General features: G+C 33.8%; 2 protein-coding genes across 3 annotated transcripts in view; one reads left to right on the forward strand and one right to left on the reverse strand.

Moving 5' to 3' along the window:
* Positions 1-349: 349 nt before the first annotated feature.
* Positions 350-7538, forward strand: LOC117106899. Of its 2 annotated transcripts, none has more exons than XM_033248417.1 (7): positions 350-470; positions 2339-2426; positions 3716-3757; positions 4112-4183; positions 5117-5173; positions 5938-5976; positions 6790-7538. In XM_033248417.1, exons 2-7 carry the CDS (start codon positions 2366-2368, stop codon positions 7173-7175), a joined length of 657 nt encoding a protein of 218 aa, XP_033104308.1. In that variant the 5' UTR covers positions 350-470; positions 2339-2365; the 3' UTR covers positions 7176-7538. The 2 variants fall into 2 exon arrangements, with proteins under 2 accessions (XP_033104308.1, XP_033104309.1); XM_033248418.1 differs by having other exon boundaries at positions 6793-7538.
* A 3455-nt stretch (positions 7539-10993) lies between these two features.
* Positions 10994-13873, reverse strand: part of LOC117106876 (nucleoporin SEH1-like) — a 16181-nt gene continuing 13301 nt past the window's right edge. The window contains exon 11 of the mRNA XM_033248378.1: positions 10994-13442. Within this exon, the coding sequence (XP_033104269.1) occupies positions 13297-13442 (146 nt within the window). The 3' untranslated portion in view covers positions 10994-13296. The remainder of the gene's footprint in view (positions 13443-13873) is intronic.

Consider the following 13873-nt stretch of genomic DNA (forward strand, 5'->3'; position numbering starts at 1 on the left):
GTAGCACGCAACATTGACTTTTGTCTCTTTTACACATCTAGATGTGTATAAGAGACACGTCGTAGTCGCCTTAAAAAAACGAAACAGCTCTTGGTGTAGTACGCGAACAGAGTCTTGGCGTTGCCGTCACGGTCCATTAGTTCGTAGTAGACTGGCCGCGTAGTCAAAACGAAAAATGCCTAATATAAGGTGGCGGGGAACACATCAGACTTCAAAGGTTTCGCGCAATTGCCTCTGCATAGCGCTGCGTGTGCACGTACCCCTTTTCGAGTGATCTCGGGATGCCGATCAACCCAGACTTTTTCTTTCAAACACAACGGATGTATGACATGCGCCCTCACAATGTCCAATCGATTGATTGACGTCGCTCACGCTCGCGTGGGGGGTGTGGCTTAAAGGCTGTCCCGGGAAAATTTAAGGACTGTTGTTGTAGGTTGTAAGAATTCAGAAAATATCTAGGCCTAGCCAAGGTAGGCCTAAATATTTTTAATTGTCGGTATTATTTGTAATTTGCATAATAAATACCATAATAGTATCAGTATAGGCCTAGGCTTATAGCTTAGGCTTAGTTAGTTAGGGCCTAGGCCCCTCTTTAGGCTGGGGCAGGATCTGCTCATTAACATAATAATGCTGTGTGTTGGGAAACAATGGATGAATCCAGACTTCTCAAATACGGAACTTTTAGACAATTACGGACTTACGGAAATATAATATTACTACGTTTTTTTTGTGTTTTTTTTATTTTATCACGGGCCTACCAGGGCCTGGCCTAGCCTAGGCCTAACAACTCCCTGGTTAATACATAACCTACACAACTAATATACTTGCTTTTTAGATGGAAGCAGGTCAACTCGGCCACAAGTCAACTCGGCCACAAAAAGTTCGACTACAGTCAACTTGGCCACAAGTCAACATGGCCACAAGTTATTATAATGTTATATATAGAATAAAATAATTAAAATGAAATGTAAATACTGTATTATATTACTCAGTTTTTGCATCCTTTTTCTTCAATATGATTGTAATGAAGTACAAAGTAAAATTGTGATCATCGTCGTGAGATCCGAGTACTTCTTCACACTGTACTTTTATTCAACAGAGAAAACCCGCCACTTACAGAATGGAATAAATTCTGACAATAATGTAACATTAACAATTTAAGCAGTCTTAATAATTAAGAAAAACACATATATTAATGTTTTTCACGTTAAAACACTGACATAAAACATGAGTACATACTGTAGACCTAATCATAAAAAAATTGAAATAGAAAAACCAAATTATGATTTTTTAAATGTTAAAAATTTATTTTGAATCCAACTAAAATCTAATGAATGCATGATGGCATACATTTCGATACTATTTTAGAACCACTAATAATACTAAGACTAATAGGCCTACATAATAATAATAATATGAATAATAATATTAATTTAAAAATTAGAATTATTTATTATTTATATAGTAACAATAATATTATCTGCAAAAATTTAAACAATACATAATGTTAATGCTAATTAAGACTAATAATGAATATTACAACTAACGGTAATAAAAACAACAATAATAATAACAACAATGACAACAATATTAACAGCAATAAATAATAACAATTAAAAGTAAGTTATAGTAATACTTAAAGAATTAGTATTTTATACTTCATGAATTACTCCTTCAAAGTTTAGTATCAGTAAATAGGCTGCAGTTGACTTGTGACTGAGTTTACTTGTGGCCGAGTTGATTTGTGGTCGAGATGACTTGTGTCCGAGTTGACTGCAGCCGAGTTGACTGTAGCCAAACTTTTTGTGGCCGAGTTTACTTGTATCTGAGTTGGATTGAATTCTGTCAGATTACTGATGATATTGTGAAAACTTTAGAAAAAGTGGCCTGTAAATGTAAATCTTTCATCCTCTCCTGATGTCCTGTACCTGTAATTTTAAGCAAACCATTTGCACTCTAGGCAAATAATTATCAGGTGCTACAGGAATTTTGTATTTACTTACGGAATTAGTTACTGAAATGCATTTTGCTAGCTTGCTTAAGAATTCTGTTGAACTCGGTAGAAAAATAATTGATGCGAAATCGCAAATTAAAAGAATATAATCAGTGACGTATCCAGGAATTCAAAATAGAGCCAATGTAGGCCTAGAATTCAGAGTGACTCAAGGATTTAGCTGTTTCTCTTATGACTTTTCAATATAAATATTCATCACTCAATGTAGAGTAGGCCTAGGGCCTGCAAAAAATATTTTGATCTACATCTATTGCCTAGAATTCCTAACTTCAGTAGCCTTATGTTGAACTGTACTCTATAAAATAATTTTTTTTTTTTTTTGAGATCTGAGGATAAACATTTTAAAATAAAATGTCGAGGACAAAGCAGACGAAGATGAATGCATATGTAATGCCAAGCGGGTATCTTAAAGGTAGGTCTACAGTATATTCATATATTAATTATACATTCATTTAAAAAAAAAACTTCCAAGAAGAATACTGAACATAATTTTCACACTGTAGGACTACAAATTAACACAGACTCTGAATCATGTTTTGTTTTCAGTCATTGCTTTCTCCTCTGCTAAACCTATACTTAGTGTTTCTAGAAACCAGCAGAGGCAGTGCTGTGGGGGCAAGGTGGACATTTCCGTAGAAAATTTTATTTCCATCCCCCCCCCCCCCCCACATATAAAATCGATTAAATAAGACTCTGAAACCCCATATTTTTTTGCCCTGGACCATTTTGGAGACATTTTAATCGACACTGGATTACGCCAACTTTGCTCTTGTTGGGGACCTTGTTGCAAAAATAGGAGGGATGAGTATCAGGCCAGGGATTTATTAATCTCAGCTTAGAAAATGTCTTAAGTCAAAAAAGTTAAGATGTCCCTAAGCAAAAATCTTAAGCTGATTTATCAAATCATCCTAACAAATCTTGGCTTAAAATCATCTTAGGTGGCTGTTTTAAAAGCTGGCTACAGCATTGCCTGAAAGCCATAAAGGTAATCAAATCTAAAAACCGCTAAACAAAGTTGTCTCAGAGTGATTTTTTTTCTGTAGGAGATGATTGCTTAGTATTAAATTTCTAAATTATTTGAAATAATTGTTAATATTTGAAGACACCAGAGGATCCACTAATCAGTCTTAAATAAAACAAAATTTTGCTTAGCTCCACTATGGCTCCACACAGTAGGCCCTATTGATATGTAAATTAATTACTTCCTGTCACTGCTTGGTATTTTTGTTTGAGAATGGTTCCATGATGGACCCAAAACGTCGATCTTTCTTGTTATTAAATTTTGTTTTGAAAAAAAGACAGTAACTCCGAAAAGAGACAGAGACATTTGAAGACACCATGCATACAATGATTTATAGATGCCTATATAGGTTAATGAAGAATGTTCATTAAAAAATGGGGTGGACTTGAGCAAGTACTGGATCTTTGAATAAAGGGCAATGATTTCTTTGAATTGGAGTGTAAGCAAACTAACACAATATAATTCTGCTAATCTGATGTATATTAATTTGTTTATGAACATTTTATGTTTAAAAAATAAAGGAAGCAAAAACTAAAATGTTACTGGTGAATTTTAACATCTCAAAGCTTGGTTTGACAATGGATGATAAACCATGCAGACAGATTTCAATTTTATTTTTGTCAGTTGACATCTTATTCTTAGTAAGTAATTAATTTTTTTTTTCTATTTTATTAAAATAGCGGAATCTGAAAATATTGATCCTAATGAAAATGGAACACAAAGTAAGTTGCCTGTTTAAGATATACTGCCATTTAAATTCTTAAGACTAGCTTATATGCTTTTAGTTGATACTAGTTTGGATGAAAAAAAAAACAAAAATGTATAAATTCATCAATTACTATAACGACCGGCAATCAGGGCCTCGTCTGACCTTTATGGGTCAAGTCCCATATCAGTCCGTCAGGGTTCTGTGGACTGCCGCATGCAAGCACGTCTATAGGCGAATACGTAATACAGTAAAATGCTAAGTGAGATTTAAACACATGCAGATACCCTCTCCTAATTGTATGAAAATATAAGACTATTTTTTATACTGATACTGTTGAACTTATTTGAGTGACCTTTTTTTTTTTAAGATATGAGGAAAAGAAAATCCAAAAAGACAAATAGGCAGATGAAGATGCCAGCATTTTGCAAACATCAAAAAGGTATAGAACATTTTTTGTCCAGGAAAATTTGCATGTAGCTGTAGATGTCCATGACCGAGAAGTGCAGGTTGCTTTTTTTTCTGAACTCGCCCCCTTAATATTTCTTCTCAGTTTCTGCCTCTTCCCTGTGCCAATATAATATTATGTATTAATTTACATGTTTCTTAGTTTTTATTTCATGCTCAATACAAAGAAAATCATTAAACAACAAAAGGAACATCGAATGAATATAAAAAATGACAGGAAAAATTTACAAATATAAAACCATTCAATAGCCAAAGATCAACATCAAAAAGTTTAAAAAGAAATCAGACAGTTCACAAACAAAAACAAAAAGTATAGAAAGGTACAATTTTGAAGACCAAAAAGTAGAAAGAAACAATAACCAAACTGAAAAGGAACCACATAAGAAGCAAGAAAATAAAAAATGAATACAGTATAAGGTCAGAGGAAGCATTAGATAACCCCTTTAAACCTGAAGGTTTGTTGCCAAACGGGTCCAGGAATGTAGAGAATATTTGACAAGACTTTTTAAATATATCATTAAAGAACCTGGTTCTGTATAAATTACAGCTGGATTATTTTTTAAATATATTGTAATAAGCACCATAGACTGTTAACAGATCATATAGTGTAGATCAGGGGTTGGCATAAAAATTGGTTGGAGCCCGGCCAAAGTGAATCTTTAATTTCACACTGAAGGCTGTACATAGACGTCTTATGATGAAAATTTTAGTTGCAATGTGCTCCAATCATGCGTCACTTTTATACCTCTTTACAGTGGCATTTCAAGACTCCACTGCCACTTTATGCTCAATATTAATATTACTTTATACAAATGATTGGCATTGGGCCATAAAAACAAAGGATTTTCTACCCGAATAATTGTTTTTTAATATTGATATTCATTTCTGTTTTATGTATTTTATATAGAGACTGAAAGTGCTAAACGAATAAAACGTGAGAATGATAGTGCTGGAGATGCCATAGGTTAGTTACATGCTAATTTTCATTTTATTTATACATTTATTCTTTATTTTACCAGTAAAACAAAATACTGGTAGATATCATAATCCAAGATGGCAAGGAATGATCACAGTAAATATAAATATTTGCTTTGAAGCTGGTTATTCCAAATTTAATGAAAAATAGAACATATACAAGTTTACAGGGGTGCACTCTCCACCCCCTCCCAAATGTTAAAATGTACTATTTTTTACATGTAAATATCCACCTTATGTTACATCATGCATAGTTTTTCGGAAAACTAAGTGAAGGGCTCTTGGCAATTTACATACAGTATTGAAAGTCCTTACCTGTAAGTTACCTTGGGTACCTTTTGACTATATGATGTTTTTTCCTTTGTAATTCTATGCCAACTATTTGCTGACATTATTAACGATAGATTGGACTTAAAACTCCTTATGTTTTAAAATAAAAATGAGAAACGTTGTTTTGATCAATTTAATTCAGCATAATGACGTTGTGAAATGGGTTATTCTCCTACCTTTATTTACCTACATCCTATCTTTCAAATATCAAATGGTTTTGGCTAGTGTTTTCCTGTTTGTGTTACAAAAACGGAAGAATCCAGAAAACAAGATAATAGTAATGGTGAGATTGATACAAGTTTAGTCTTTATTATTACTGTATTCTCGTGATGCTAATTTTTATTAGGAATCTGTAAAGCTATTATCTTTATACTAATGTTAGTGTTTAGAAAATAACTTATTTTTGTTTTATTTTATTTGAAGAATCAGGAAAACTTGAAAATGCTGTTGATGGAGAAATAGGTATGTTACACTCTTCTTCAAGTATCCTTGGTGGTGACTGTGGAAATGATGATGGTGGTGGTGATGATAATGATGAAGATACAAAATCAATATTATAATCAATTTGTTTTCTTTTACTACAGTAAATCTGATCTTGCAAATAATACCTTATTATAGAGAAAGTATAATACATACATGATTGGTTTGACACTTTTGGTATTTGTGCATATACAGTAAGCTTGTAAATACTGTATGGAGAATGTTTTCATTACTGATGATGACATAATTAATGTCAAAATATTGAATCCCAACACGATGGCATGAATTTCCTGGAGTATGTATTATACTTTCTTATCTGAAGTTAATCAGTGGACCTATTAATACCTTACTATTACAAGCGAGGTATTTAAAAGTTTGTGGCCTAGTTCAGACTAGGTGGATAAACCCGACTCAACTCACCGGGTTTATCCACCTGCCAGTCTGAATTAGGTGGCTTATCTGAAGCCGGGCTGTGTTCCTATAGTAACAAGGCCTGGCTTGCCACTTTTGTAAGACGGACTTAAATCGTTGCAGGGGGTCTTGCATTGACTTCCGGGTAACAAAATGACCAATCAGCATTCAATTACATACGCTGTGAGCGAGTGTACGTACGTTTCGCGAGCAATGTTTTGAAACATGTTTCCTGGTTACAGTTTATTATTATGCAAATTCTCGCCTGGCTAAACCTGCTAGTCTGAACGCCCGTGAAAGTTAAGCGTTAAGCCGGGCTTAACTCAAGCCTGGCTTATCTCCAAGCCTAAAATTAAGAACATTTGCATTTTTTTTTCAATCCAGCAGATATTTACATTATCAGTGATGATTCTGAATGGGATGAAAAATTGTCACAAGATCTACAACATGCAAAACCAGGAGTAAAATGTTTGACTAGAAAGGACACAAAAATGCCTGGCAAACCTGTATTAGACTATTTAGTAAAGCCAGCGTTAAGAAGCCAAAAAGTAATTGTGGGCTATATATCAAAGCCATTGACTGGCAGTCCGACTTTGGTTGCTGAAACTGTTGTCCAGAAAATGTTGGAAAACAACAACCTTAGTGAAGGAATGTTAATTCCAGCCAAACTTGATGAAGATGCGATAATACCTGATAGCTTAAAAGCAATAGAAGTCGCCGATGGCAGAGCCAGTGATTTTGTTGACAGGGTGTTGAAAACTTTAAATTGAGAAAGTTACTTGGTGACAGAATTTAAGCTGAATGTGTACCGCTAAATCTACGGCGATTGCCTTAGTCAGCACTGGATGTGGCGAGTCCTGCAAGCTTGGCCCCTTGAAGGCCTCTCAAAACTATTCTTATTTTCAGTCTGAATTGAAATGTAAATCAAATCAGCTTTAGTCTCATGAATGTATGAATCATTCAAAATGTATACATTGTTTTAAAAAAGTATCTTCTATGCTAACTTCATTACATGTTAGACGATTATTTTATTTTTATTTTATTTCAAAAATCATCCAACAGCGGAAGCCAATTACAGGATGTCTTATAATACAAACAAGTGAAAGATAAATAACATTACAGTATAAAATGGAAAAGAGAAATTTACAAATATATTGCGAGAAATTACATCTAAATTACAAATTTAATAATATTACAGTATGAACTGGAATAGATAAATTTACAAAAATATTGCGAAAAATTACATCTTAAGCTAAAAATTGCAAGTTCAAAAAAATACAGATAAAAAATCCAGATAAGAAAATAAACAAACAAATGCAAAACAAGTAAATAATTGATAAAATTACATTAGAAAATCGGAATAGGTAAAATTTTTTATAAAAATATTATGAATGACATCTTAAGCTAAGAGTTGCGGAAACAAAAAAAAAATAAAAGAATAAAAAATTAAAAATTAAAAAAAATAAATAAATAAAAATAAAAAAATAAATAAGCAGACATACAAAAGGAGACAAAACACAGATCCAACACCAGCACATAGACAAGACAAAATATTCGAAAACAAAGCTGACAAAACACGAAAGAAGAAAACACATCAAAAAACGGACAGAACAAAGGTCAAACAGAAACACACACACAAAAATTTAGGAATTAACCCACCCAGAAAAAAAATTCACTTAGGTATTATGAAGTAAAGATTGCGATAAGCTGTTTTTGAATGAACTAAGGCTCTGGTGAAAAATATCGATCAACGTAAAATTATGAGAAAGTTTATTAAATGAGAGGGCAAGACGATGAATAAAACCATTTTTTGTGCAAATGACTCTGTTGAAGGGAACCAAAAATAGGTCATTGCGACGAGTATATATACTTTAATATACAGTACATTACTTTTGACTCCACTCAATGCATTAGCAAAGCTCCTCTGCTAGATCTGCCACTGTTATAGGTTTGCAGCTTTACTTGCAATGTTAGTAGCACGTGTAGCAAGTAGAAAAAGTCCAATTAATATAGGGAATGTAATGCATCTGTTAGTGTTATCTTGTAAGTTATAAGCTATCAATAAGAAAGGTTTTAAGCAATATAGAGGAATCCTGAATTGTTGAGGTACAACCATGTTTGAATGAACGGTTAAAACATGAAAAATATTTTGATTATAAATGCAGAGTTTTGGTATCAGTAGGTAGTTTTCACAGCACAACGTTAACTTTAACGGATGACGTCATAATTTATTCATCTTGCGTTGGTTAATTTCAGGATTTTACGTGCTTGACGTACGTTAGTTACAGGTTTGCGCATGCATATTTTGATTTGTTTACAAAAGGAGCGGAGTCTACGTTGTATGTTGGGTACTACGTTAAAGTTAAGGTTAATGTCGTGTGGCGAAAACTACCTATTAGAATATTACTGACTTTATTATTTTTATTATATTAGGCATATACAAATCAATATTTTGAAAAAATTTTATTCTGAAATTAGGTGTGGATATTTTGATTTTAAAAGTAGGTGTTTGACAACATTATTCTTAATTGAACTTATTGTTGCACTTGTTTTAATAATGAAATGTAATATGTACTATATTTGGATTAATGCTTACAAATACAATTTTATATAATGTGTTGGATAATGTAATCTTGTAGTGAAAGCTTGTACATTTGCTTTAAGATGTATGTGGACAACAAATAATTTGTTGAGAGAGCAAAGCGATGCTTATTATTTAAATTAATATATTGTATTATAAATTACGAGATATGTTTTATCGTCCGTTGACCAGTGGCGGCTCTAGGATATAATTTATGTGTGGGCTAAGATGTCCGACTTGGGGGCTAAGTATTTATGGGTGTAACTATAGCCGGGGGTGGGTATGGGAGGGGGTATCCCCTCCTCCCAAAACAAGATTTGTTTTTTAAATGGGACTTCTAGACTAGTAGATGGCTGGGATAGAAAAAAATAGGCCAATTTTTAAAATTTTTTTCAGTCCGACTGCCCAACGAGCTTTGACCGATGGGGGCCCCCGCTGGCGTCGCCACTGCCGTTGACTTGTATTCAAATATATAGATGAACCAGTATATTACAATAACTTGGTATACAGAAAATATGCCATTTATTCAAAAAATGAAGAATATTTTAATCATTCCGCAGGTGAATTTTATATTATATTTTAATATAATAATCTTTGTATTTTATTTATAATCTGATTAAAAATGCGTTTTCAGTCTAGCAAGTCATTGATGTTTTATTGATTTTATGTAGTATAGCTACAAAATCATTTCTTCTGCCTTTTTATTTATTCAAGATGATTGTGTTTTAATATTTCCAATGCGCCCATTTTTCTACTTTTTTGATATGTCGTTTGGGAAGGGGTTTAGATAGTAACAGCCCAAAATTTTATGTTGCAATTTTGTCTAGGTCAAAAACCATAACCATAGATTGACTGGACTAATAAAATGTGCTAACAATGAATGATGTTGCTTCTATTAGTTTTGACGAGTCACTTTTGAGGGGGTGGGGTGTTATTCAAAGAGAAAATGAAGGCTTTAGAAGTGAAGTTTATAAATTTGTAAAACTATTGCACATAAACAAAGTGCACTGGTTAGAGAAGAAATGGAATTAAAAAGAGAGAAGACATACAGTAATTGCTACCTTCTGGGAATTCCATAGCTACTGTTGATTTCAGTGGCGTAACAGGCGGGTGGGGGGCAGACATCCCTGACCAAGTGGCTGACCAAGCCGTCATACCGAGCCGAGTAATAAGAGAAAAGTGGGAGGGAAAGAGAAAGAAGGGGGAAAAAAGGAAAGGAAAAGAAAGAGCGAAGAGGAATAAAACGGAAGATATTATAATGACCAGGACTCACAACACCCTGCAACCCCTTCTCCACTTCAAAAAGTGTCCATAGCTCCTTTGATCTAAGCTGCCAGATATTCTCCGGAGTGGCGTAACCACCGGGGGACAAGGGGAAAATATCCATCAGTGGAAAATCTTTCTTCACCCCCTGAAGATTGCCTTTCCACCCCCTGAAGGTGCGTAAAAATCTCAAACTTCCCGCATATCGCGGGCATTTCTTGTTAGAGTAAAAATTGCACATTTTAGGGAGTTTTTATCAATTCTGACGAAATTAGAATTAAAAACAAAATTTTTTTTGCATGCTTCGCGCGCATTTTTTAGGGTTAGCTTCTAAGTTATTTAAACACATAATACAGTAGTCCCAAACTCAAGAAAGAAAATTTAAGATAGATCGTTTTACCTAAAAGAAGGGCCTCAATGTGTAATGATGGTGAAAGAATATGTTTGTAATACTGTACATAAAACCATGATGAAAATGCTTATACAGTATTTAGTTTCAAACACAGGTGTGTGGCCTATATTATAAATAAGATAAGCAATATGTCATATTGTTTCTATATCGGGGGGATGGGGTGGGCATGATAAATTACTAACGCACATGGTTGATATATAATATTTTCAAGATTGTTACTTGCAGGATCTATGTGGTGTACAACATAGGTACAGCAGTGATCAAAACCCTATTTTTTGTGTCAAATTTATCGTAAAATCTACTTTATTTGTTTAAAAAAAAACTCTCCATAATACATTTTTCTGGAATATTTATTCAGAATTGTTAAAAAGATACTTTAATTGAAAGTAAATAAAAATCAGCAACTGAAAAATTAATATTTCATTCAGGTGTCAGTACAGTACATCTTTGAACACTTGTAGGGCCTGTTTCTTCCAGTAGGAACGGGCCACAAAACAAAAACATGGTTAGGAATGCGTTCTAAAAACGTGTGTTTTTCCACACATTTGTTATAGGGTTCACGTTCAGAAAACGTGTTTTGTTGCTCACTTTTCAGCTGCAATGCAATACCGTGTTTTTCATGACCCGGCGGTGACCCAAATTGACCTCTTCATTGGTTTGATTGCCCGTCTGTGGGAAATTCGGGGCGAAGAAAAAAATTAAAGCAATAGGATGACATGCTTGAAGTTCATAACATACTTTTTTTAATACATTCGTAGTGTTTTGTTTACTTCTTTCGCAACATGTGCTGTACCTCGTAAGAAGGTCAGCTTTAACTTCCGTTGGTGACCGTCATTTAAGCTCCGCCCACCTGCCAATGCTTGCATCACCTTGTTTTTATTAGTTGCACTTTTTCACTAGAAACACGTTCAGAAGGAATTTAACCGTTTATAAAAAAAACACGTTTTTGGCGTTATTCAGCAGAAACACGCCCGTAGTTACAAAATGCCCATGAACATATCATCACATATTTGTTAATAGTGTCATGTAGACTTGAACAGCAACTTTATAAGGATGCTTACATCAATACAATTGGATAAAAAAGCATGTCTTAACTCATAGGGGCACTGATCCATAATTGTTAAATATTTAATACTTTTAAAAAGCAAATCTACAGCAATATTTACAGGTTATGTAATTGTGACAGACCGTACAAAAAAATAAAAATAAACACAATAACAGCACTGGCATTGTATCAAGTGCTACAAAAATAATTTTTTTTAAATTAATGAAAGTTTAAACTTTTGATCACAACACAAAATAATTTCCTACCATGACATTTTAAACATGTTTAATAATCGGTATTACAAAACAACAAAAATATGATCCTTTAATTTTAACATGCCAAAATGTGTAAAAAAAGCAAAAAAAAAAAGGAGTGACGTTAGAAATGGGGATACAGAGACCTGTAAAGACAAATGATGCTAAAGTTATAATGGTAGATGGAAACACCATTACCATCAACAGCAACATCTGCATTATGATGGCCATCATTACGTACGGTAGTTAGTGAGACTCGCAAAATATTTATTCTCTGCAAGACTCAAAGCTAATTTCTATGAACCAGTTTCACTACAGATAAATAAAATCTCATGAATTCCAAGACTTTCACTTATTACTGTTGACGCACTGTGAACTGTTTCATGCTATGTGTCAGCCCTGGGTGGGAGTATTTTATAAAATAAAAAATACATTACAAAATGCATTCTGGCTGCTTTTCATCATGAATGATACTAACATCAGGCCACCTATTTCTAGATATACAAAGAAAAAGAACAGTAAACATTTTTGTGTAAGCAATGGTGGGGGGGGGGGGCATAAAAAACTTAATGATAAGAATGTGATGTTTCCAATGTGCATTTGAAAACCTTCATACACTTTTTACAGTATACTGCTTTATGCGCAGTTTTAGTATTAGATTTTCAGCAATGGGCCTTAACAACAAGGTATTTTCTAGCCAAAGATTTTAGATTGCCGCTACCACAGTTTTAATTTATTTTTGAGGGCCAAAGTAAAATTGCTGCGGGCCACAGCTTGCCCACCTGTGGTGTAAGCCCAGATGTTCTGTTTTTTCGATATCACACTAAAGATTTATAAAAACGACTTCTCTCTGCCAATGCTGGGCATTCACTGCTAACGATTGTACGACTCCGTTCTGTGTGAGAGTTAGACGAAGTGACACTATCTGCTGATTGTCGGTGGCAGTCTGAACGATCAAATAAAAATTAAAGTTGCGCACGCATCGTGGAATCGAGTCGGCCGACAACCGTCGTGCGCAGGGAGTGGCTGGCATAAGAGGTGGCTACGACTAGAATCTCAGGGATTTAAAGTCTCATAGGTTGGCATCCACGTATCATCTTCATCTTCACAACTAAAAGTAATCATGATTGACTGGTTAAGGTACACAGCATACCATCCAGCAAACCTTGAATCATTACACTGAGCAACAAAAAACCAAAAACAAAAATTTGCTCTTTTAGGTGATGAAATCTCTGCATTTGATAATATTGAGTTAAGGTCTTATGATTATACTTCAGAGCAAAACGTATATAGGGAGGTTAATTATAGAAATGGAATGATGATGTCATATCTATCACTATAACAACCATCCTCTGGCCGGTGGTCGTGAAGTTTCCTCTTGTTCTCTGGCAAGCATCTGATTACTTGCGGTTCCAAATGGTTTCATGTATTGTCCATCACCTTTCAACGTCTGGATACATTTCCAATTTTCTAAGTAGTTAGCTGCAAGAATGAAAGCAATGGAAGTGTAAACTTAGGACACACAACGGAAAAGGAGACAAAGTAATAATTAACGGGGTTAATCTTGTTCAAAAATGCCATGTGGTGTAGTTAACAGAACAACTGTATTTTTAGAAGTAAACGTTGCCTACCATCCAATTACATAGTTTACATAGGTTACATCAGAAGAAATGTTTTGACGTATGAATAATAAGTTCCTGAATTTGCTGCATAGACACTAAAAATACGCTATACGCTTGAACATTTAATAAAAATAATTTAACTGATTTACTATTTCAATAATTTTTTACTTTCTAAGGCGAGACTTTTTTTATTCATCGGAGGAGGGCGGAACAAAAATAAAAATAAAATTTTGTTTTCTTACTTAGCAAACAGTTGTGCCAAAAAATCTTGACGGAGGAGAAAATAAAAAA

This window comes from Anneissia japonica, unplaced genomic scaffold (genome assembly GCF_011630105.1).
Source record: "Anneissia japonica isolate Jap-2015-1 unplaced genomic scaffold, ASM1163010v1 scaffold1165_len1893470_cov193, whole genome shotgun sequence".
NCBI classification, from domain to species: Eukaryota; Metazoa; Echinodermata; class Crinoidea; order Comatulida; family Comatulidae; genus Anneissia; species Anneissia japonica.